The following is a 24,644-nucleotide window of genomic DNA, read 5'->3' as shown; positions in this document are numbered from 1 at the left end:
CCTCCTGATCTCTTCCTGTCGAAGAGCTTCCCACATCTCCTCCCAGACGGGGAGAGTCTCTTTACCCAAGATACTTTGGACAAATGTCTCCCAATCCTCGGTGATTGCATTCAGGGTAGTCCTGACCATGAATTCAAGATCTGGTGTAGACCCCACGGAAGTCAACTGGTCACAAATCCCTTGCAACCTGAGGAGGAAGGAATCGATCTCTTCTCCCTTCTGCATCTGGTACTGTCTCAATTGATTTTCTATAGCATCTTTCGTTGGATGGAAGTGCCCTGGTACAAGGTGGTCAACATTTCCCACATCTCCCTTGCTGTGTCATTCTTAGTAATGTGTGGGACCACATGATCTTTGACCCCATCTAAAATCATGCATTTAACCTTTGCCTGGGCCTCCTCGTACTTCTGCAGCGGATCAACGTCAATCGGAACAACAACTACTTTCAAGGCATAGTCCTTGATGCGATGTTTGTCTAGGATTGTGAGGATCCTAGCCTTCCAAATGACAAAATTGGATGCCCCATCCAATCTGTCTTGATCCCTCAGTCCATTGAATGCCATCTCTGTTAAAAAAAAATATAGGAATGGTTCTCTTCTCCCTCTCCTGCTGCTAATCCAACAAGACTCAGATCTGGATTTCTTTGGCACAAGAAACCCTCTAAGGAACAAGCTCCTCTAGACTCCCTCTGAGTCCTGATTTCCTTTACAGAAATCCTTTGGCCAAATGTCAAATCACTCCTCTCAATCCGCCTTTATTGCTGCAACTCGGATCTAGATTTCTTTGGCTAGAAATCTGTCAAGGCAGTGATTCCTTCTACCTCGGCTTTATCTCCACAGACACTGTTTTGCACCAACAACAACAACAATGTCCCACCAACTCCATTGATCGAATCTACACTGCTTCTCCAGCCCTGACCACTGACTGAATTGAGCCTCTCAGGCTCTGCGCTGGCCCAGAGAGCTGACGCAATCATTGCGTGAGCTCCTCTCGGACACTGTGTCACCCTCTACAGGCTTGGAATCCTGACGCAGGCATTGTGTGAGCCTCTGCGTCACTCCTCTCGCTTTGCGTCACTCCAGTAGCTATTCCTCTACCTCTGAAACAATGTTGTCACTCGGGACAACTGCTTCTCTACAAAAAATTCTTTGGATCTCTCAGCTGGTGTCTTCAGTCTCCTATGATCTATAATGCTTTGATACCATGTGAGAATTTCTAAATCTACACGTCATAAATCCTACTGCAATCATTGGCTTATCATCTCCTACTTGTTTTTACATTCAACAAGTTATTTAATTATTTAAACAATGATGAAAACACTATTGCAGACTACACATACATACAAATCATGAACTGAAAATAGAACGAGACAAATACACAAGGGACACCATTATTTTTGGACAAACGTCCTCGGAAAAACCCAATGCGGGAAAACCGGTGCAACAACTCTCAGGGTTTTCTATTATTAAGCAGTAGTTCTGAATACAACTCTGGATGCCCTCTCAATAATCTAGTTACAGAGATAAAAATATACTGGCAGAAACCAAAGTGAGATTACCTCACTTCACTGGGAAAAATCTCTCTGTTCCGCCAACTAGACTGACTGTCCCCGACAATAACTGCGTTGCCTCTTCGCAGTAGTTGTGTGGGCCTGCATGGAGGACACTGGGACACTATGTCAGCATTGCGTTGCCTCCTCTACCTCCTAGAGCTTTGACGTCAGCCTTCTTGGTTGATCCTGCTGCTCCTCGACCAAATTTAGATTTCTACTAGAGGGTGGCTCTACCCCAACATTGGAAATGTGTGGGCCCTTCCTGGCCCAATGTTAGTCTCCCTGGGTCTGCGCTGCCTCCTTTGGCGTCTCTCTACCTCTCTCTACTGTATATTTGAGGTCTTGGAGAATGTCCTCCAACCTCACTTATCCTTGCCCCTTTGCTGCAACAGATCACTTGTTCGATTTTCTTAGCAAACGTCGCCCCAGAAAAATCGAACTCACTGATCTCTCAAGTGTATCTCCAACTGACCCTCAAGCCTCCTCTTATACTTTTCCTGTTAATGAATCAACGACCAAGATTAAGTCCCTAATTAATGATTTAGATTAAAATAGACTTGATCCTCGTCTCTTAGAAGCTTCTCACCCATTTTTTTATTAATACTCATTAATATTTTTATTTTCCCAAGTTTAGACTTAGGAACCCCATTAAAAATTTATTTTTTAAAATAACTCTCAAACCGGGTGGAATTTCTCCAAACGATTTCTGGGTTTTGGAGATCTTATGTATTCTAGCCCCTCCACAAAATTTCGGAGTTAAAGCACATCAGATTCTACCCGAAATCAACAGTTTCATCTATTGGATTATGGTGCACAAGGATTCTGGGAAAGGCTTGCACTTAGAATGGGTTGAGGAAATCAATAAATTGCAACATGCAATACTTGATTTGCAAATTCACCACAGTCTAACAATATCCACATTGTCTGTGGCTATCGATCTACTAGCAAAGCTAGGGTTAAATTGCAAAGTGTCGAGGATGAAATTTTTGCCCTCCGTCAATAGATTAATGAGTTGCAATCTTCTGTTAGTTAGTTTCAATAGGGCTAGTCTTCTCTAGGAAATTCGGTAACTCCTGCCACTACGTGGCTTATAGACTTGGGTAGCGAGGATTAATATTTTGGCAATTTTTTGGAGAATATATGTACTTGAGAAAATAAGTTTCGTAATTGTTGTTGCTAGGAAGCTTTGGTTTTATATAAAGATAGACCTTACTTTTTCTTAGTTCCCAACAATATAAGATATCATTTTTGTACTCCTTGATGTATGTCCGTGCACCTAAGGACACATTTTTAATATAATTATTTCCTTTTCCTAGTAAAAGAAGAAGAAGAAGAACTATAGTTTGGTTGGGTATTTATTATTCAACATGACTAGGGCAAATTGAGCCAATTCCCTTTAATTTTACAGAATATCTTTACTGGGTGTCATTATTAGGCATTTGACAAAAATATCTTTCCTAAGGTGTTGTTATTAAGCACCGAACATAGGACATATTTTTGAGAAAATGTTGTATGTGCATTCTTGGCTCTTAATTAGTCTTGAGTGGCCCTTCACATAATTTTAGTATAAAGATTTTAAAAGTCACGTGAGAGGTATCATAGTGTTTAGTAGATAAACCTTTTTTTTTTTTCCTTGCTAAGAAAATAAATAAATTTCATATTTAGTATATATAAACTTTCTTAAGAACTATTATTTGAAGTAAACATTTGAAACAAAAGGGTGCATTGAAATAACATTCAGAATCATATGATTATGAGTATGGCATCTTTTACATGTGGCTGTAGCATTAATATTTTTTAAATAGAAACTTTATATTTTGAGATTAATTTTGTAATTCTTTAGTTAATATAATTCTGTTGTTAGGTTAATTGATGAACTTAATCCCATTATTAAGTGAATTAATGAAAATGATATTTTTGCTAAGCAACGAGTTCACTAATAAGATTAATCTCGTCAATCCCCAAAGAACTTAGTTGTGTTAAACTTATACCAATGCATTGCTAGACTATTTTCAAGGATTTTATAAAACGATAAAGTAATGACCTAATTATGATGACAATAAACTCCTCATTCATGGTTTCTTCTCAAGTTTTGAGAATATTGAGTTGACTTATTTGCTACCATAATAGCGCTTGATAAACCAATTAAACTAGATTGACTCAAATCTCAATAGCATTAAAAAGGGAAATCTTATTGCAAACTCTACCTTAAAACAATATACTAAAATAGAGTGAGCTAATCTATTACCAATCTAGATCCATCTTAACTCTAGATCTATCTAGCACCAAGAGGGATCAAATCTTTCAAGGTGCAAACCTCTTTTTGAGTGCAAAACTTGAGGAAATGTTTGCACCTTGAGAGATTTGATTCCTCTTAGCCAAACTAGATCCATCTTAACTCCGAAGTTAAGATGGATCTATGCTGGTTGAGAGGGATCAAATCTCTCAAGGTGCAAAGGCTGGCTGAGAGAGATCAAATCTCTCAGGGTGCAAACATTTTTGAGTGTAAAACTTGAGGAAAGGTTTGCACCTCGAGAGATTTGATCTATAATTAAGATGGATCTAAGCTGGTTATATATATATATATATATATATATATATATATATATATATATATATATATATATATATATATATATATATATATATATATATATATATATATGAAATCATTTTATTTCAATGATCATTTATGGCCAAATTACAAAAGAGTTTTTTAGCATGCAAAACCTGATCTGTTCATTCAACTTGCCCTGACAATGAACCACACTGGTTGGTTCGAAACGCGTCAACAAATGAGATGTCATGTGATTTACGGCGAAAATCCTCTCATAAACTTGATATAGATCACAGAAGCCTCAATACAACAATTTTCACGTTTTTAAATAAACTATATTACATAAAAACACAAATTACAAAAAAGTTTTCACGTTTTTAAATAAACTATATTACATAAAAACACCATTGGTAAAATTATGAATTGTCAAACCATGAAACTTAAAAATCGTATATATAACTGAAATCATTTTATTTCAATGATCATTTATAACCCGAAGCCAAATTACAAAGAAATTTTCATGTTTTTAAATAAGCTATATTACATTAAAAGAAACCATTGACAAAATTAAAAGTTATCAAAACATGGAGCTCACAAATGGCCAACAATAAATACACTGATTTTTATCATTTCAATTTTACTTAATCATAACAATATTAATTTGTTAATTTTACTTTTCCAATTTTTTTTTCTTCCACTTTTATCTTTATTTGTATATGATAATTAACTAAGTAATTTAGAACTTCCAAAAATCTCCGTTGTGATGAGGTAAAAGTCTCTCCGAGAGACCCAATAATGGCCGTGCAGCGTCGCCCCAACTTAGGAAAAGAGTTATGGCTTATATTTTAACTTGAATTGCAAAATGATAACATCCTGAGATTAGGTTTTAGGAACTCTGATAGAGAAAATGCAAGGGCCAGTTTTTCCATCTAAAAGGACAATCGACATCGACAGTTAATATTTTGAATTCAAACAATCTGCGTTATAGCGTCCTCAGGCCCCCGATAAAAGGCAATCGACAGAAGGTGGGATGATTTTTTGACTTCCATCTCCATTCTCAAACCTCCAGGGTTTTAGCAGTAGCAACAGGAGAAATAGTGTCCCCAATACAAAGCATTTGAAAATGGCCTCTGAGCGTTCCGAACCCTCTAAGAAGAGAAAGAGCAATCTCGGCGATAAGGAAGGCTCTAAGCCAGGTAAAAAATTCCCCTCTAAGAAGAGAAAGAGCGATTCCGGCGACAAGGAAGGGCCGAAGCCAGGTAAAGAATTCCCAAAGAACCGGAAGGAGATCAAAGCCAAGCGTCATTCAAAGACAGAAGATGATGGTAAGTCTGTTGTTGATAGCAGTAAGCCCTTCAAGCGACAGTTTAACAATAAGCCCGTTCATGACAAAAAGCTGAAAGACGCTAAACTGGATCACCGAAATTGGAAGGTAGGCTTCTGTTATTTAATTTTTGGCATATTTTTATTTCAGAGTGGTGAACATTACCCTAATTTATCAGGTGAGATTTCAGTGTAACTGTGGCTAAAATGGCCCCGCATATATGTTTTATCTTGAACGTTCTTCAATCAAGAGGCTAAGCACTATATGCTGACACCGATGTGGCTGCCTGCAGGAGCTAACCGAGAATCGCAAAAGGAAGAGAAAACCTTATTATGACCTTCAGAAGGTTAGATTCAGTTTTTCTTTTTAACCAATACTGCATACGAAACGTCAGTAAACTTGGGCAACAACTTAATTTCTAGGGCTCTACGCTGCGGAGTTTAAAAATTAAACCTGGGTCATCAGCGATGTGACCCCGTGTCTCAACACTAGACCGCAGCCCAAAGGAATTTTCTTTTAATTTTATTATTGTTGTTAAATATATAGCTTTGATAACAAATAGAAAACCAACATAGTAATATGGTTTACTGGACTTATAAAAAATGGGAACCTGATTAAAGAGAAGGATGAAAACTTCAGATCAGATTTTCTATAGTCACTCTATCTTTAGAATAAAACACTAAAGCTGGAAGCAACACAAGACATGTGAAAGACAGCTTATCGTTTTTTCTGTGAGTTGTCTAGCCCCGAGTTGTTGGCGTTGATTTCTTTTGAAGCCACACTGTTAGACAGGGTAGGGTCCATTGTCGGATGGAGGAGGTCCTATCTGAGGCATCCGATTAAAGAATTCCTCCCATTTCCTCATCCCGCATATGCTTCCATTTTCATGTCCTCCACTTGCTTCCTTGGGGTTTATAGCTGAAACTGAATGTAAGCATGGGCGCGAGCCAGGTTATGCACATGTGCTTTCACTGATCAGACATATCTGCTCCTGGTGCCTCTGGTCTGCTGCATACCAGTCTTTTTTCGTCGAGTCAATTTGCTCCAAAACCGGCTTCAGTATCTCGGCTATCTTTTCGTTGGAGTCCAGCAGGTTTTTTAAGGTCACTAACCTCTCCCCTTCCAAGGTCCCCAGGCCCTCTAAATATTTGCAAAGCTAGTAATGAATGTAGTTGTAGTCATATAGGAATTACGCTTGCCCTTTAGTCTTTTGGATACTTCTAGGAGGGACTTATCTTATTTGTTGGTTGCTTGCTTGCCCAATTGAGTTGTTTCAACTTCATGATAACAGACGTGGCCTTTTTTTTGTCACTTCTGTGGGGCTACCACCAGTTCTGTTTGAGTGAGCGGAAGGTTAGAAGTCTTGCCTGTTGTCAACTTAACTCCACGGTCCTTAGGTTGGTGCCCTCGATGTTTCTGTTCAGAATTTGGTTCTTGGGTGGGTGCCCTTGATATTTCTTTTCAGAGTTTGGATAAGCCATTGTTCTAAGGCAATAGAGAACAAAATTTACTTATGGTGAGTCAGATAGGGGGGGTGAGTGAGAAGAATGGGAACAATTTGCATGTCGTCGTCATCAAATATGCCATGTTGGTGACATAACTCCTGGTAGCTTGGAGGGTGCTGAAGGACATGTCCAAAGAGCCTTCATTAAGAGTTTTAAAAACAAAACAATCAAATGTGGGGCCGCCTTGGAGATTTGGAATTGTAACAACTTCATGAGGACTTTTGCCAAGGGAACAAGTTACCCATCATCAATGATCTTCTTAAGTTCTTTTGCCCAATTGTCCTCTTCTTTAATACAATTATCCCTGATATTCTTGAAATTATCTTCTTACAAGCTTAAGGCTTGATTCAAGCCAATCAACAATATTATATCCTTCTTCCCAAATATGATTGTATACAATGTTTAATCTTTTGGTTGTTGATCAATTTGCTTTGGGACTGCGGTCACCAATTGGAGGGAAGGGATATGCCTATCAACAAGTTGATCATTATTTTTGAGTTTCTGTCTATGACAAATTAGTCAATGCTTGATTTCAAACAAGTCTTCAATTGTTTGAGTCATGTCTATATACCCAAGCGGGAGTGCCAAGTCTTCAATTGTTTGAGACATGTCTATATACCCAAGCGGGAGTGCCCATTTAGAAAGAGTCATGTCCTTTGAGACATGTCACTTCATTATACTAATTGTTATTTAATTAAGAGCTATTATTTATATTATTATATATATTTATGTTCATAAAATTGCCTTCACCTTAGAAATGCTTTATCCTCAAAGCATATTGAGTAAAAGGCTTGATATGTTTTTCTTTGTCTTGTAATCTCATCACATTTTTCCCAATTCTTGGAGCTGTAATCTTCAATGCTTTGATGATACAAGATGATATGAACTTCTAAGCGATGAGCAAAATTGTTGAACTAAAAAATGATCTAACCATCCCAATTTGATCTTATGTGGAATGTTGCGCTTATAGGCTTCCCAAGATGAGTTATTATCACGAGACTTGATGGTACTGGTATTAGTATTCTTTTGAAGATGGGTTAGGTATTAGCACTCTTTTGAAGATGGGTTAGTTGTTTCCCTTCTGAGTGATGTTGATACATTGACTATTTAATTTACTTGCTCTTATTATGTGGATGTCGATAAGGAATTCTTATAATATGATTGTCCTTTATCATGCTTCTAACGTTTTCTTGGCTTACTTCAAGGAAATGATTTTCTTCATACACCAGATTTTCACTTGGAATTTCCATTGTTTGTACTATAACATCCGAGTATGTCTTCAATTCAATTGGATTGGAATCTTTTTGAATTGTGACATTAACGGGATTTGTATTTGATCTCTTTTCTTCAAATTGAATTTCCACATCTAAATATTTCAATGCTTCCCTTTCGAACAGTTGTTGTACTCTGTTTTTTAGTGACTTCTTATCCTTCATAAGTTTCTTAATTTGCCTAAGTAAATTTTCACTGTGGTCCTTGAGGCAAGATTTTTCTTCATTTTTGTCTGTGATAACTTTGTCAACTTCTTGTTGCATATTTTGCATTGACCTTTGAGATATTTGTAATGTCTTCTGGTGTTGTTAAATTTGGCTCCGATGCAACTTCTTGTAGAGTTATTTTTTTTTCTTGTAGGAAAATGTCAAAAACATCTTCTTCATATTTAAAATGAAGGACCCTAGTGTTTCTATCTAGGGTGAGACCAAAATCATGTCACCATTATTGTTCCATAAAGATCTAATCGTAAATTGGGATATAAATGTGTAATCCCCAATGTTTAATTGTAAATCGGTTAGGTCATTTTGTTTTGTGTCCTGATAGTTTAATTTTTCAATTATATTTGACTCGAGAATTACTAACTCGTTAGCAAATTCAAGGCTTACATAATTATTAGTTTCAGCGGGAGTGATAGAAACAGTAAAATCTTTCTCCTCATTTATAGAGTCCATTTTTTGGGTTTTTTTTTTTTTTTTTCCTCCTTCAGACTCATTTTGCAAATAGAAAGAAGGGTTTAGAGAGCAAAGGAGGAGGAGACTAGTTTTGTTTGAGCTAAGGAGGAGGAGGACACCATTTTCCTTTGCCATTACTAAGAGGCTTGTCATGGAATCGATCCCAGATTGGTTAGAGCCTATAGGAGGCATCAGAGGAGGTAATAGGGGGGAGAGAGGTAGAGGAGGAGGTCACTCTACCAACATTCAAGGACATAAATAGAGCGAGTTGGAATTAGCAATAGCATGGGTGTTGGTAGAGGATGCTAGAGTCTACCTCCTATTCTTTTAGAGGACTTCAAAGTCCAATGCCAACCTCGAGGCCTTCTTCCTCTAGAGGAAAAGCCATTACCTTTACCCGTAAAAGGGGCAGAGGAAGTCGCTAGTTTTTGTATCTAATTTCATTCTAGGTGACTCATGATGCTGAGATACATTTATTATATTTTTTGTTGATATTTTGAGGTTGAGTTATGACTCAGGATTCATGGCATGATATAATGTTGATGTGTGATGTAGCACTAGATCTCTTATACATCTTGTATATTAGTTATGTTTTCATATTTATGTGGCAATGCATTTATTTGATGTTGTTATGTTATGAATATAATTCATAACAAGTAAAATGAATAAAATAAATGTAAATATTAAATAATCAAATATTGGTTATGCTAAGTAGTCATTAAGTTAAGTGAAAAGGCATGTCTAAAAGACATGCCCAGTCACGAAAGGACACCTGCTTAGGTATATATGCGGGTCTTTATTGTAACATTCATCACTTATACATTTTTTTATATATAATAAATTATTATTTCAAATACCTCTAGTGTATATTTACATTCAAGTCTACAAGCTTTCAGTTTTTACGCTTCAGTGGTATCAGAGCCATGGCGCACAATATATTCATGCGAGTCTTTGAACATAGTTCACTGCATAATGTGCCATTACGTTCATGTCTTGATTGCGTTGAGCAGTTTACTAAAATTCAAGAAGTATTTCAGCGATTAGAAAAAACATGTGCAGAAGTTAAAGCACGTCAAAAGGAAATCGATAGTAAGGAAGATGATAACGACAATAAAGAAAAGAAAGAAGATGAAGCAGCAGATGATTATAATGTTCAATATTATGATGAAGGCATATCAAGGCCATCAAGTGCTTTGTTGATACCTGCAGGTCCAAGACTTGTTGTTCTTGTTGTATCCATTCAAACTATTCCATTGTTGTCACAGTCACTGTTTTAAGAAACGGCCGTTTCGAAACCGAAATGGCCTGGTTGATCCGTTTCAATAGCAAAATTAGTGACCCGGCCATGGAAACGGTACGGTTGGCCGAGTCACCATGACTCGGTCAACCCGGCCGAGTCACAAAGGAACGGCCCAGGCACACGTAAACAGCGAAAAATATAATTTTTTAATGGATTTTTTATTTGTTTGGTTTGGACCCCAAACAGTTATATGAATATGCTAAATGATTTTTGGGGTCCATTTCCCCCTCCCAAACCCTATTTAACACACCCAAGTGCTCTCATTCACTCACAGCAGTCTTATGCATTTGAGTGAGAGTCTTCTTTGAGAGTTAGTGAGCAGTTCTTGAGCTTGTTTTGGAGCAGCAGTGAGGAGTCTTGGAGGAGCATTGTAGCTGGAGTGAGGAGCTTCTTGGGCAGCCATTTGGAGCAGCATTGAGGAGCTGATTCTTGGAGCAAGCTTGAGGAGGCAGTTTGTGCCTGGAGGTATTTTTTTCCACCTCTATAAATCTGTTTTTGCTTAGTAAATTTTAGGTGCATATCTAGAAAGCTTAGAGAGTGTTTTTTGTCAAATAAATGAACATTGAATCAATGTTTTTTTTTTTCATTTTCAGATTGTTTGCTTTCATTTCCTAGTCAAAAAATGGCACCTAGAGCAAGAGATCCTGCTTGGTCATATGTTGAAATGGTTGATAGTCAAATGCAATGCAAATTTTGCCATAGGAAAATTAAGGAAGGTCCTGGGGGCATTCATAGGCTGAAACAACACTTGGCAGGGATTAGAGGCCAAATTACCCCATGTACCTCACCAGGAATTGCGGAGATTAGAAAGAATTTGTTGGCCAGCTTTGAGAAATTTAAAGAAGATAAGGCTAGGCAAAAAGACATACAGGCTGAAATTGGGAGGAAGAGGGAGATACAAAAAATGATGGCTACCAACCCCCATTATGATTTTGAGGGTTCTTCCTCTATCCCTCAAACTGAGGCATCCAACCCTTTCCGATATGTTCCTCCCTCTTTTGGTTCTGTTCAAGATAAGGGAAAGGGTAGAATGAATTTGAAAAAGGGTGATGTGACTATCAAAAGTTATTTCACTCCCTCCTCTCCATCAGATGCACATAGTCCTGAAGTTAGTAAAACTCAAATGCAACCCACTTTAGATGACCATTGGAAGAAAGAATTGAGGGAGACTGCTTGTGATTACATAGCTAGATGGTGGTATGATGCTGATATCCCCTTTAATGCTGCTCGTTCACCATATTATGAGCCTATGTTTGATGCCATACATGCTGCTGGAAAAGGCTTCAAAGGCCCTACTATGCATGAGCTAAGGGGGTTTCGTTTGCAGAAAGAAATTCAATCCATTAATGAGTATTTGCAAGAGTTCAGGGACTCATGGGCAAGAACAGGGTGTATTATCATGTCAGATGGATGGATTGATCAAAGAAACCGTACCATCATAAACTTTCTTGTCTTCTGCCCACAAGGAACCATGTTTTTAAAATCAGTTGATGCATCTAATAAGATAAAAGATGGCCACTTGTTGTTTCAGCTATTGGATCAGGGTGTTGAGGAGGTGGGGGTGGCTAATGTTGTTCAAATCATCACAGATAATGCCTCTAACTATGTTCTTGCTGGTAAACTGTTAGAGGAAAAATAGAAGACCATCTTTTGGACCCCATGCGCTGCACAGTGCATAGACCTCATGCTTGAGGATATTGGAAAATTAGATTGGGTCAAAAACACTATAGATCATGCCAAAAGCATAACAAAATTTATCTACAATCATACATTGGTTTTGAGCCTCATGAGGAAACACACTGGGGGCAAGGATATTATTAGGCCTGCCATCACTAGATTTGCTACACATTTTTTGACATTGCAATCTATGCTTTCCCAACATAGAAACTTGCAAAAGATGTTTTCCAGTGATGAATGGAATCAAAGCAATTGGTCTAACAAACCAGAAGGCAAAGAATTGAAAAGGAAAGTCCATGAAGAAACTTTTTGGAGAAAGGCTACAGAGATTGTGAAGCTTGCTGAGCCACTAGTTAAGGTGTTGCGGTTGGTGGATGGGGAAAGGTTGGCTATGGGCTTCATTTATGAGGCTATGGATCAAGCAAAGGAGCAAATAAAGACGGTATACAAGGATAGAGTGGCAAAGTATGGGCCCATTTGGGCAATCATTGATGAAAGATGGAACAATCAACTCCATCGCCCTATACATGCAGCTGGGTATTTTTTGAACCCACGGTATCATTATAAAGCTAAGGAGTCAGGAGCTTTGAGGGGGGAGGTCAGAGATGGACTGGTTGATTGCATTGAACGCATGATCCCATTAGAGTCTGATCAGCTGGAGATACACCGACAGGGCAATATCTTCAGCAATGCAGCAGGTACCTTTGGGAAGAACCTAGCAAAGATTGCAAGGGAAGCAGATGAGCCAGGTAAACAAAAATTTCAATTTTCAAATTCTTAATAGTTTTACTTTTTTTTTTTAAAGTTTGTTAAATCGTTTATAATTTGAAAGTTAGATATAATTTGTAATTTTGTTGAGCTAACTCATTACACTCCTATGTTTTTTGCAGCACAATCGTGGGAGGCCTTTGGTGGCCATTGTCCTGAATTGCAAAGGTTTGCAATTCGTATTTTGAGTCAAACTTGCAGTGCATCTGGGTGTGAGCGCAATTGGGCTGTCTTTGAGAGGATTCACACAAAGAAGAGAAACCGTTTGGATCAAAAACGGTTAAATGATCTAGTTTATGTCCAATACAACCTTCGGCTCAGACGAAACCATTTGCTGAACAAAAGACCTGATTCAGATCCCATTGTGTTGGAAGACATTGATCCAACATCAGATTGGGTAGTGGAGAGTTGTCCAGCAGAGTTTGATCTTGATGAGGATCTTGATTTAGATTTAGATATGGAGACATCAGTTGAACTTGAACATGTTCAACTTCAGCCTGTTCAGTTGAATGCAGATCCCAACCCACCAGCCTCAGTCTCACAGCCAACAAGGACTCCAGTTGTAGGTGCTTCCTCTGCTCAGCCACGACAGAAGCGTAGCCGCATATCTACTCTATCTCAGCTTGCATCTGCTGCAGTTGCACAACCTGCTAGTGGTACCACTTCTACAGTTGCAGTTGGGGATGATGATGATGAGGAGTCGTGGGGCCCCCTGTTTGACTCTGATGATGATGATCCAAAGATTGATCGACATGATCTTGGCTCCTCTGACAATAGCTACTAGCCAGTAGTACTGTAGTACTAGTACTGGAGTTTGGTCACCGTCACAGTTTACTTTTATTGTAGAGGCCATTTCTAGCCTCCTTGGTTATGTGTTTTTTGTTTTGAGTCTTCGATCATGTATGGCAGTTGACTATGTATTGCCATTGGGTACCATTTTGATATAATGGATTGGTTTATGAGCCTACTTTGATCATATGTTGTCTTCCATCTGTATTATAATGCTGTGTGTTTGGAAACATGAATGAAAATCTTTAAAAGTATGTTTAAAATCTTTAAAACTATGTTTTTTTATAAAAAAAATAAATATTTAATGTATTTTTTACAACGACCGAGTCATTGAAATCGAGCCGACCGAGTCATTACCGTTTCGGAGTCGGAGTCGGAGTCGATCCTCGGCCGAGTTGGAGTCGGAGTCGGAGTCGATCCTCGGCCGAGTTGGAGTCGGAGTCGGAGTCTTAAAACATTGGTCACAGTCTGTTAGTGCATCAGGAAGACTAGGAGTTGGAGATTCTATGGCTTCAAATAACATGTTGCTGTCTCAAAGTTCACAGGTGCTTCCATTATACAAAATGGCTGCTGTTGGAAAGAATAAGAGTACTTACACTGGGCATGTTTCTCTTTCGGTTTCGAGTGCTAACACTCTGGCAGTGGCAAGTCCCTCTCAAGGTTGCACTGCTTCACATTCTAGTGGTTTAGAGATCTCAAAAAAGCAATTGGATGTGGAAAAAGCCATTGGAAAAGGGGTTAGAAAGTCCTCTGAACCTAAGAAGGAAAAAGGCCTTCCAAAACCATTTGTGAGGGAAGTAACAGAGGCTTTATCTTCTTCTAAGCCAGAAGTTAAGAAAGGGCCCACCATGCCTCTGTCCTTCACTAACAATGATGTCGAAATTTCAGTTATGGCTGTAATTGAAAGAACAACGACTAGCATAAATTTGGATGATGTGTGTGCAAAGAACCAAGTCTCTTCAACGCATAGGAGTTACAACATGAGGAATTTGGATAAAACTATTATTCAAGGAAAAGTCAAGGGATTAGTAGAGGCTGTCAAGTCAACTTTGAAAAAGCTTGGAGAAGGTGGCAGCATTGATGAGGCTAAAGCTGTTGGTGAACTAGATGTACTCCTGCAAATGTCTAAATGGAAGAGTAAATTGAAGGTTTATCTTGCACCATATATACATGTTATGCATTACACATCATTTGGTTGACATTTTACTAAAGTTGATAAATTGCAAGATGTTATCGAAAGGCTTCACTGTATGTACAAAACGGTGATACGATTGTGGATTTCTACTGTGGGGCAAATGATTTTTCAAGGCTAATGAAAGCAAAGCTTGAACAATCTAAGAAGCAATGCTTTTTTAGGAATTTTAACATAATTCAACCAAGGAATGATTTTGAATTTAAAAAATGGGGTTGGCTGACTATTGGTAACGATGAATTACCAACCGTTACCAAAGTAATTATAGGGTTGAATCCTCCATTTGGTGTTAAAGCTGCTCTTGCAGACAAATTGATTAACAAAGCCTTGGAGTTTAAGCCCAAGTTGGTCATCCTTATTGTTCCAAAAGAATACCTCACCCAACTGCAACGGACTAAACCTTATGTCAAAGAGCTTCTTGTATGGTCGGAAAAAGTGTTGGTAGACACAGAGGAAATTGACAGAAGGCTCGGGAGGAACAAGACGTCCCAGAAACCAAATGCCGAAAAAGATGAGGAAAAAAACGCTATGTCCACCTACGTCCCTATCGTGCTCCCCCACCACTCCGACAACTCTGCCACCCTACTGTCCACTGCAACCTTTCCTTGGCATTCAGACAAACCGATACAATTTAAACGTTACTGTCTCCACTGTCAAGCACCGTGTCTGAAGGTCAATAGTGACGACGGTTCAAACGACGACTCATTTGAACGAGCATATAATTGGCTCAAGATATACATACATCATGTCGTAGTCGTACGTGGGTCACTTAGTGGTTCGAGTGTATAATGACGGTGGGTCGGTCGGTGGTTCGATGGTTTGAGCTTATAATTATCAAATACGGTGAACTCTACTTCAAAATACATTAGCAGAGTTATTTGCATTGCTTCATTTCCTGGATCCATCCGAAATTCTAGATCCACAAACTGCAGCTTGTGCATTTTCAGAAATTGGCACCAACTCTGGTGAACATGATAGTGCAAAAAGTGTGGAAAATATATCACGAATTCATGAACTATTGCAGCCAAGAATGTTGAGAAGGCTCAAATCTGAGGTGCTCCGGGATATGATACCTGGGAAACGATTAGTGGAAGTGCCATGTGCACTTGACATCCCTCAACGACGTTTGTATGTGAACCTCTTAAAAAAGAACTACAAGGAGTTGAACAAAGGCGTTCGCAATGGTATGAAGTTTATACCATTTACATGTTGGGACATTAGAACCTAAAATAGGACTTGTGAATAATGTTACACAGATAAGCAGTATATGTTATTTTGCATTTGTTCTTTGACATCATATGAGATGCAAGTAAGGAAAATTGTACTAGTCAAAGTAATCCATTAATGCCTAATTTTTCTAGTAATATATATATATATATATATATTATTAAATTTTTTTTCTAAAAAAAAAATAAAAAAATCCAAGGGAATATTATAGGTTTTACATGACGAGACGTTTGCCGGATTATATACATCGAGTTGATAGACACTAAGTGAAGAAAATCGACAACATTAAAGCTTTGAGGACAAAGCTTCTGAAGGAAGGGGCTATGTTATGAATATAATTCATAACAAGTAAATAAATAAAATAAATGTAAATATTAAATAATCAAATATTGATTATGTCAAATAATCATCAAGTTAAGTGAAAAGGCATGTCTAAAAGACATGCCTAGTCATGAAAAGACACCTGCTTAGGTATATATATATATGCGGGTCCTCATTGTAACATTCATCACTTGTACATTTTTATATAAAATAAATTATTATTTCAAATACCTCTTGTGTATATTTACATTCAAGTCTACAAGCTATCAATTTTTATGCTTCATGTTATTTTAGATGTTTAAAAATAATTGAAAAAATGGATAATGTACTTTTAAAATTTTGCCGATGTCTTCTAAATTTTACCAATAGTTTTGCATTTTTTATGATAGTTGCTTTTTCGAACCCTCGTTGACTTTTTGCCGATGTCAACAACACTAATTACATAGTTGAGGATATCCAACAGACTTCAAGGCATTAGAAGACTCACCTCATGGCTCTTCTAATATTGGAATGAGGTATAATGGTGATGTGTTCTCCAAATTTCATTTCAATATTTTATGTAGTAGAAATAAAGAAATATGGCATCATTGGATGCCACATTTTATGGCCCATTAGATTCTCGGATATCTTGGAATATTTAAAGGAATTCTTGATTTAGATTGGGATGTGCAGCTTTTGGTGTTTTGTGGATATGTTGATTCAACTAGACTACTTGTCACATCTTCCATTAAATTTATTTCATATCTTGATGTTGTCCATGAGGATGTTATGATGAAGATGTTTGTGTGTAACTTGGAAGATGAGGCATTGGATTGGTTTGAATTTTGTATTGTAGGGCAAATATCTTCATTTGTAGGGCAAATCAAACCATTTCACAAGCATTGGGATCTTAGTTATGAAGGAAAAGAAAAGGTTGAGGATCTAATTGATGCTTACCATTTTAGAGAAATTGAGATCTAATATCTAAAGCTTTCAATAGGAGAGTAATTTGTCAGATGACCTCTTGGATGAAATCTAGGATGAATGTGATTTATGTATGTTCTTGGTTGAGTATATAAAAAAACGGTGGGCCAAGCTATGAGAAGCATGGAAATGAGTGTTGAATTTTGTAGCTATGGTTAGTTTTCATAATAAAGGTTTTTAGCCCTCCAAATATATATCTAAATTGCCAAGAGGAGGAGAGCGAGTGGTCTATTTATAGTGTTTGATGAGGTCAAATGGGTGTCTCTTTCTTGAGGGCTGACTTGATCATTAGGACGATTTCATCATTTTGGTACCAAAAATTTTAACTTCAAAAATCGACCTGCCCTCAAGAAAGAGATACCCATTTGACCTCATCAAACACTATAAATAGTCCACTCGCTCTCCTCCTCTTGGTAATTCAGATCAGTCACACAACATATCTTTTGTTCATCTAAGTGAAGGAGTCACAAGTCAAGGAGGCTGAAGTTGACCAAACAGTACAACATTTGACTGAGTTTCTTCTCTCTTTGTTTGACCTTGCATGTGTGGATTTTATCTCCGCTTGACCTCGCACGTATGGAAGACAAGCCAAATTTCTTCTGGGCAAAATCACAGAGCAACAGACCGAGTTTCTAAGGTGAAGGAGAAGGCTAAAATTTGGCCTAGTAGATCAAACTTGACCAAATCTTTTGGGTAGTAGTTTGACTTGGATAAAAGATAGTTTGACCAGGGTTTTATTGCTGGTCTGTTTGACTTGATTTTTGACTGGAAAGATCAGTTGTATCTCTTGTTGAATTGAATAATTTCTCTAAGGAAATGGTTGCTGTGTTTTTCCCTAGAGGAGGGTTTTCCCATTGTAAAATTTGTGTTGTCTTTGTGCATTGTAATCTCTATTGTCCTATTGCATTTTATGGTTGAAATTTTGAAGTGTAATTGAATGATAAATTGGAAGTGCTAAAGATAATATCATATTATTAGAAGTAATTATCACTTTCAGAATTTTGTGCTTGTATGTAATGCATTTGAAAAATCAACATTGTATCAGAGCTTTGGTGAAGAGAAGAGGGCATTGAGATGACTTTTGAAGGCACCTACTTTTGCAAATTTAATTTTTGGACCAAATCTTTGACCATGGGTTCTTCTACTAAGGTTGAGAACAAATTGGAAGGTGCTACAAATTCCAGGGCACGGAAGACAAGGATTGATCTCATCCTTGAAGAATATGATGTTATGGATTATGTGAAGGGCAAGGTAAAGGTAACATATTCTCAAGATAATGAAGGAAAAGCAAGGCACAAAAGTCTAAAATCACGATTAAGAGGGTTCTTGTTGAATCCAATAGAGATCACTTGATTCCATATGTTTCAAGGTTGGACACTTCAAAGCAAAGGTATGATGCTTTAGTAGGATTGTATAATATCAACAACGTTGGTAAGAAAATGAGTTTGAAGAATCAACTTCGTGATGGTCAAATGACTAAGGAAGATACTGTGGCTTCCTATTTTATGAGGATATCTCAATTGAGAGATCAAATTCAAGCTATTGGAGAAATTATTTCTGATATAGAACTTGTGACTACAACACTTAATGGTCTACTTGATTCATGGGATACATTTGCATCTAACATTTTTGGTAGAACAAAAATTCCTAAGTTTGATCAACTATGGACCTCATGTACTCAAGAAGAATCTAGACTAATATCAAAAGGGAAGATTCAGTGACCTCAAGATGAAGAGTCCCAAGCATTTGCAGGTCATACGAAGAATAGTAAAAGAAAATTTGGAAATTTTCAAAGAAGGAATTCAGGTAGAAGAGCTGCTCCTCAAGAGAAGAAGGATATGTCAAAGATTCAATGTTTTTGTTGCCACAAGTTTGGTGACTACAAAAGTCAGTGCCCTGAAGGGAAGAACAATAAGAAGAGGAAGGGCAAGCAATAAGCTTCAACGATAGACAATGACGATGATGAGCATTCACATCAAAAGAAATCAAAGAATGGCACAACAAAAACATTAGTAGTTGATGATAAGGACGAGAATATGTTTTACTTGGTTGATAAGATTGCAAATAGATTTCAGTGATTTTTGAAAGTAGGCAAGGAGCAAGAGGGAGTTGACAATTCCCTACAATCCTCAAAAGATAAGTACTGTATATTTGTCTTCCTTGATTATTATTAATTTAATTTTTAAGTCAAGCCTCTTGTCTTTGTTTCTTCTGCTAGGTTATAATTGTTTCTTCCATGGCCTAGTGAGGGTTGCAGGTACATCGTGAACGCTGCCAAGGCTCTAGCAACAGATGGAATCATTGGAAGAACAAAGCAAAGTTTGTGGCAAGAGGATTCTCTTAGGATCGACGATTTATGTTTCAGAGGGAGAAATTGTACTGACATCGTGTTTGATGACCAGAGGAAGCAAGCGAGCCAACAAGTTTGAAGGATGCCATTATATAAAGATCTATGGAAAGTCAGTGGTGATGGCAACATAGAGAAGTAAAAAGTAAGGATTTTCCCAGGGAATTTTTGGCTTGAACTGTCGGACTGAAGAAAGCTTTGTATGGACCTCGGGCATGGTATTCTTGGATAGATGGATATCTGATGACTTGTTTCTGACGCGAGCAGAAGGACTCACGTAACAGAGGGAGCAGTAGTAGCAGGAGGATTTGCTTTCATGATAGAGGGAGCAGTAAAGCCTTGCTTTAGTGTCAGAGGGAGTTGACCTTTGAGTTCGAGATGAAGGATTTGTTGAGAAATCTAGGGCATTATATTTCTCTTAGATCTTGACATTTACTTGTGAATATTTTTATATGCTTGTTAGTTCTTCTTTTACTTATTTATTTTTTTCTTTTCATCAAGATAAATGCCAAACAATAAAAATCACAAGGGACACAGGATGTAGGCACTCAGCCAGGGCAAAACCCCTAGGTAGGGGAAAACCTAGTCAAGAACTCTTCCTTCAGTAGATTCAAATCACAGTGAGACAACCAAGACTCTTGACCTAAACCTCTCTCCATCCATCAAGTCAGCCTTTCAATTGAAGTAATCTTCTTCCAATACTGATCTTCAAGAATAAGAGTTTTGGTCCTTCTTTAACCAACTTTGGCTTCTGCAATTATAGGAAGAAACTTTGATCCTGCAATTTAACTTTGGCCCTGCAATGATAGAAAATTTCGACCTCTGTAATTGTGGAGAATTTCAGTCTTGAATTTATGTCATGCTCCAATACTTCATTGTCCTGTATATGATCAAAACTTCGCTGACTGTAACTTATCTGATTGTATCTTTATGTCATGCTCCAATACTTTGCTATCCTGTATATGATCAAAACTTCGCTGATTGTAACTTCGTTGACTGTAATTTCTGTACTGTAATCTCGCTCACTGCAATCCATACGAACTTGTTAACTACTGCCTCTTTGGGTCGACTTCATTGGGGTATATATAGTGGTTTCCGCTAGTATAATGAGCCGACATGACTTAGTAGGAGAAGCCGACTTGAAATTTAATCCAAATTCGAAGCACTGGAGGCTGACTTGACGGTGATGGAGTTAACATGACTCAAATAATTTTCTTTATTTAATACAATGATCCGAAGAAGGGTTTACATAATTAAATTTGACTTTGACTCAACAAAATCCTAGAGCACTCAATGGGTGCTTTGACCTATTGACTTTTGACCCAAGCATGAAACCCATGCTTTAATAAGTCAAATTAATAATAATAAAAATTTCTTTTGACAAATATATTACATCATGACTCAAGTACAATTATGAAGACCGACTCTAGTTACATTCTTCAACAGGATTCTGGTTGGATACTTTACTTCTTAGAACTAGAAGTATGGCAAAAGTTGGGTAAGCATGTTATCACGATCCTTTAGAGATATGGGATGATGGACAACCAGTCCATGACCACTTCCATTTTAACTAATCTGTAGAAGCTAAGTGGTAGAGGGAGAAGCCAAGATTGCCATAACAAGATTTGTTTCAGTGTCAAAGGGAGCACCCAATTAGGGTGACCAGAAAGTAGTTGTGGCACAACATGTGTTGAGGCATCGGCATGGCGCAGTTGGATGTGAATTGAGAAGTACAGTTGTGGGGATATACAGATTCAGAATGAGTAGAGAGTGCTGAAGATAGGAAGAGCACATCAGGATGATTATTCAGTTTGGATTTTGCTTGGGCAAGAAGTAGACATCTGTCGCACTCAACACTATAGAGGCCGAGTATATTGCAACTACTCTAGCGAGTTGTGAAGCAATGTGGTTTCAAAAGCTACTCGCAAGATTGTTTGATCAGGTGCAGGAGACGACTGTGATGAGTGGTCGAAGCACATTGAGATCATGGTACCATCTCATTTGGACATGGTATAGAAGGGAGCAGTTAGGCTCTAATGCATTTCTCTAGACGAGCAGGATGTTGTCATTCTCACAAAGCCCTTGTCCCAGGGTGAAGTTTGTATACTTAAGGGACAAGCTTAGATTAGTCGAGAATGCTTGTCTTAGTTAGAGGGAGTGTTGATGTTGTGGCATCAAGGACAAACATTCTCCCTAGGTCAGGATACTGACAGGTCAAAGTTTTGACTAGGGGCCATTTAGTATGTCTAGGGAGAATGTTCCTGAGATCATCAAGGCCTAGAGTGCTCCATATTGGAGTGAGTGCCTAAATGATCCAGAGAGCATCAAGGCCTAGAGTGCTCCCCAAGTGGGTGAGGGAGTGCCTTTAGCATCAGGTAGGTATGTTGCCATTCAATTAGCATGTAGGAATGGTAATAGCCCAGGGTTTCACCATAGGTCACATGTGTTGAGTAGGTTCCAAGTGATGGATAATTGGTGAATTTCTCCAAGTGACGACTTGTTGAGCATGATGTTGATGCAAGATGCTTTCCACATGTAGTGGATGGATACATCAACATAGCTAACTCATTCAACCTTTTCTTAGAGAATTTTTTCAACAAGAGAACATCTAAAGAAGTCATTATGAATACCTCCCTAGCGAAGATGGATTGTTGAATTTTGTAGCTATGGTCGGTCTTCATAATAAAGGTTTTTAGTCCCATATATATATATATATATGATGTGGATTTCAAGTTGGCTTGAAAAAAGGGGCAATTTTGATTTTTAAAAATTCAAAATTTTGGTACCAAAGTGATCATGAACGCCTAGAGTGCTCCCCAAGTGGGTGAGGGAGTGCCTTTAGCATCGGGTAGGTATGTTGCCATTCAATTAGCATGTAGGAATGGTGTTAGCCGAGGGTTTCACCATAGGTCACATGTGTTGAGCAGGTTCCAAGTGATGATTTGGATAATTGGTGAATTTCTCCAAGTGACGACTTGTTGAGCATGATGTTGATGCAAGATGCTTTCCACATGTAGTGGATGGATACATTAAAGTCGAGTGTGCTAACGCACCCTAAGGTTCAATTTACTTATTGGGTGGGGGGGCGTTGGTCGAGCCTGCTTACGCATCCTTATCAGTCGAGCCTGCTTATGCATCCTTATCAGTTGAGCCTGCTTACGCATCCTTTCAGACGATTTCTTAGGTCTACGCAGGTTCCCCAGCTTGGGCTAGATTGATTGGACAACCGACAACGTAGTGGATAGTCGGACCAGTAACCTTGCCTTATGACTTACCGACGAACCAGTCACCCTACCCGATGACTTGTAAATGTACTAGTCACCTTACCTCCTTATTATATACGTTGCGTACCTAGGTCTCGGTTAGTCCTTAGCTCATTCAACCTTTTCTTAGAGAATTTTTTTAACAAGAGAACATCTAAAGAAGTCATTATGAATACCTCCCTAGCGAAGAGGGATTGTTGAATTTTGTAGCTATGGTCGGTCTTCATAATAAAGGTTTTTAGTCCTATATATATATATATGATGTGGATTTCAAGTTGGCTTTAAAAAAGGGGCAATTTTGATTTTTAAAATTCAAAATTTTGTTACCAAAATGATCAAGTCAGCCCTCAAGAAAGAGACACCCATTTGGCCTCATTAAACACTATAAATAGTCCACTCGCTCTCCTCCTCTTGGCAAATTGGATCACTCACACAACATGTCTTCTGTTCATCTAAGCGAAGGAGTCACAAGTCAAGGACGCTGAAGTTGACCAAACAGTCTAGCATTTTACCGAGTTTCTTCTTTCTCTCTGTTTGACCTTGCACATGTGGAAGATAGGCCGAATTTCTTCTGGGTAAAATCATAGAGCAATAGACTGAGTTTCAGATGTGAAGAAGGCCAAAATTTGGCCTAGCAGATCAGATTTTACCGAATATTTTGGGCAACAGTATGACTTGGATATAAGATAGTTTGACCAAGTTTGATCGTTGGTTTGTTTGACTTGATTTTTGATTGGAAAGATTAGTTGTATCTCTTGTTGAATTGAATAATTTCTCTAAGGTTGCTGGGTTTTTTCCTTGAAGAGGGCTTTCCTAGGGTAAAATTTGTGTTGCCTTTGTGAACTGTGATCTCTATCTATTATCTATTGTGATATCTATTGCATTTTATAGTTGAAATTCTGAAGTAATTGCTTAATGATAAACTGGAAGTGCAAAGATAATATCATATCATTAGAAGTAATTATTAATTTAAGCATTTTGTGCTTGTATCTATTGCATTTGAAAAGTCAATAATGAGTTTCATGTGGGTCATTTGGATGACTAGATTTCTCTTTAATCACACAAGCCACCTGTGCAAAAAATTTCAGATCTAGAGAAGTATGATGAAGTGATTGAAGGTTGTGGTAACACTTTTTTGAAGATGTTGATGTGGAAGATTCCATTGAAGATTATGCATCTCATCTTGTTATAGAAGAAATATCCTATGATGATGATGTGCACTTGCATAAGACATCCCAACATCCATCATCATTGAGTTGTGAGGAGGAAAACGGTTTGGTAAGTTTCTTTCCAAAATTTTGAATTTGATGATGACTATGTTGATGATTTGAAGAGGATAGAGGTTGTATAAAAACCTTTGGAGGATGAAGAAAGTGCACATTCTTTTGCTAGCTCATATGATAACAACAGAGCATCCAAGAGGATGGTGAGGTAGACACTCGTTTTGTGTTTGGGAGCTATAGATGGGATGTGGATCACTAGTTTATTCATTACGATTCCATCTATGACATGGATAGTGAGAGCTTGATGGAGGGAAATTTGAATTGGCAATTTCCATTACCAATGAACATTGGGAGCCATTCCATGAGCCATGAAGAAGACATTGTAGGTCCTATTTCTTTGGGTCTTGGACAACAAAAGGATGTTGAATTACGCGATGCATATTCTTTCGTTGGTCAACATTTGTGTGTCCTCATCAATGGTGCATGTTTCTTTTAGCATAAGGAGCATTGCTATGCTATTATTTATGCAGAAAAATTTCAATTATTGATGTCTTCAACGCACACCCTTTACATGTATAAAAAATGGGCAGGTGGTGTATTTTCAACACTGCAATATGTTTGGGACAACTCCATGTTCAATCATTGATGTTTTTGTAGTATAGGGCATATAACCCTAAATCATGGGTTTAT

General features: G+C 37.9%; 1 protein-coding gene across 1 annotated transcript in view; it reads left to right on the top strand.

Moving 5' to 3' along the window:
• The first annotated feature begins 4,932 nt into the window (after positions 1 to 4,932).
• Positions 4,933 to 24,644, top strand: part of PUM24 (pumilio 24) — a 163,683-nt gene continuing 143,971 nt past the window's right edge. Inside the window, exons 1-2 of the mRNA XM_089419429.1 lie at positions 4,933 to 5,541; positions 5,726 to 5,779. Coding sequence (XP_089275555.1) covers positions 5,233 to 5,541; positions 5,726 to 5,779 — 363 coding nt within the window. The 5' untranslated portion in view covers positions 4,933 to 5,232. The remainder of the gene's footprint in view (positions 5,542 to 5,725; positions 5,780 to 24,644) is intronic.

The sequence above is a fragment of the Pinus tabuliformis genome, chromosome 4_1, assembly GCF_031772625.1.
Source record: "Pinus tabuliformis cultivar Carrire ecotype Pingquan chromosome 4_1, CPIR1, whole genome shotgun sequence".
Lineage (NCBI taxonomy): Eukaryota > Viridiplantae > Streptophyta > Pinopsida > Pinales > Pinaceae > Pinus > Pinus tabuliformis.
The sequence above is the reverse complement of the archived record's forward strand: the minus strand, read 5'-3'. Positions and strand labels throughout refer to the sequence as shown.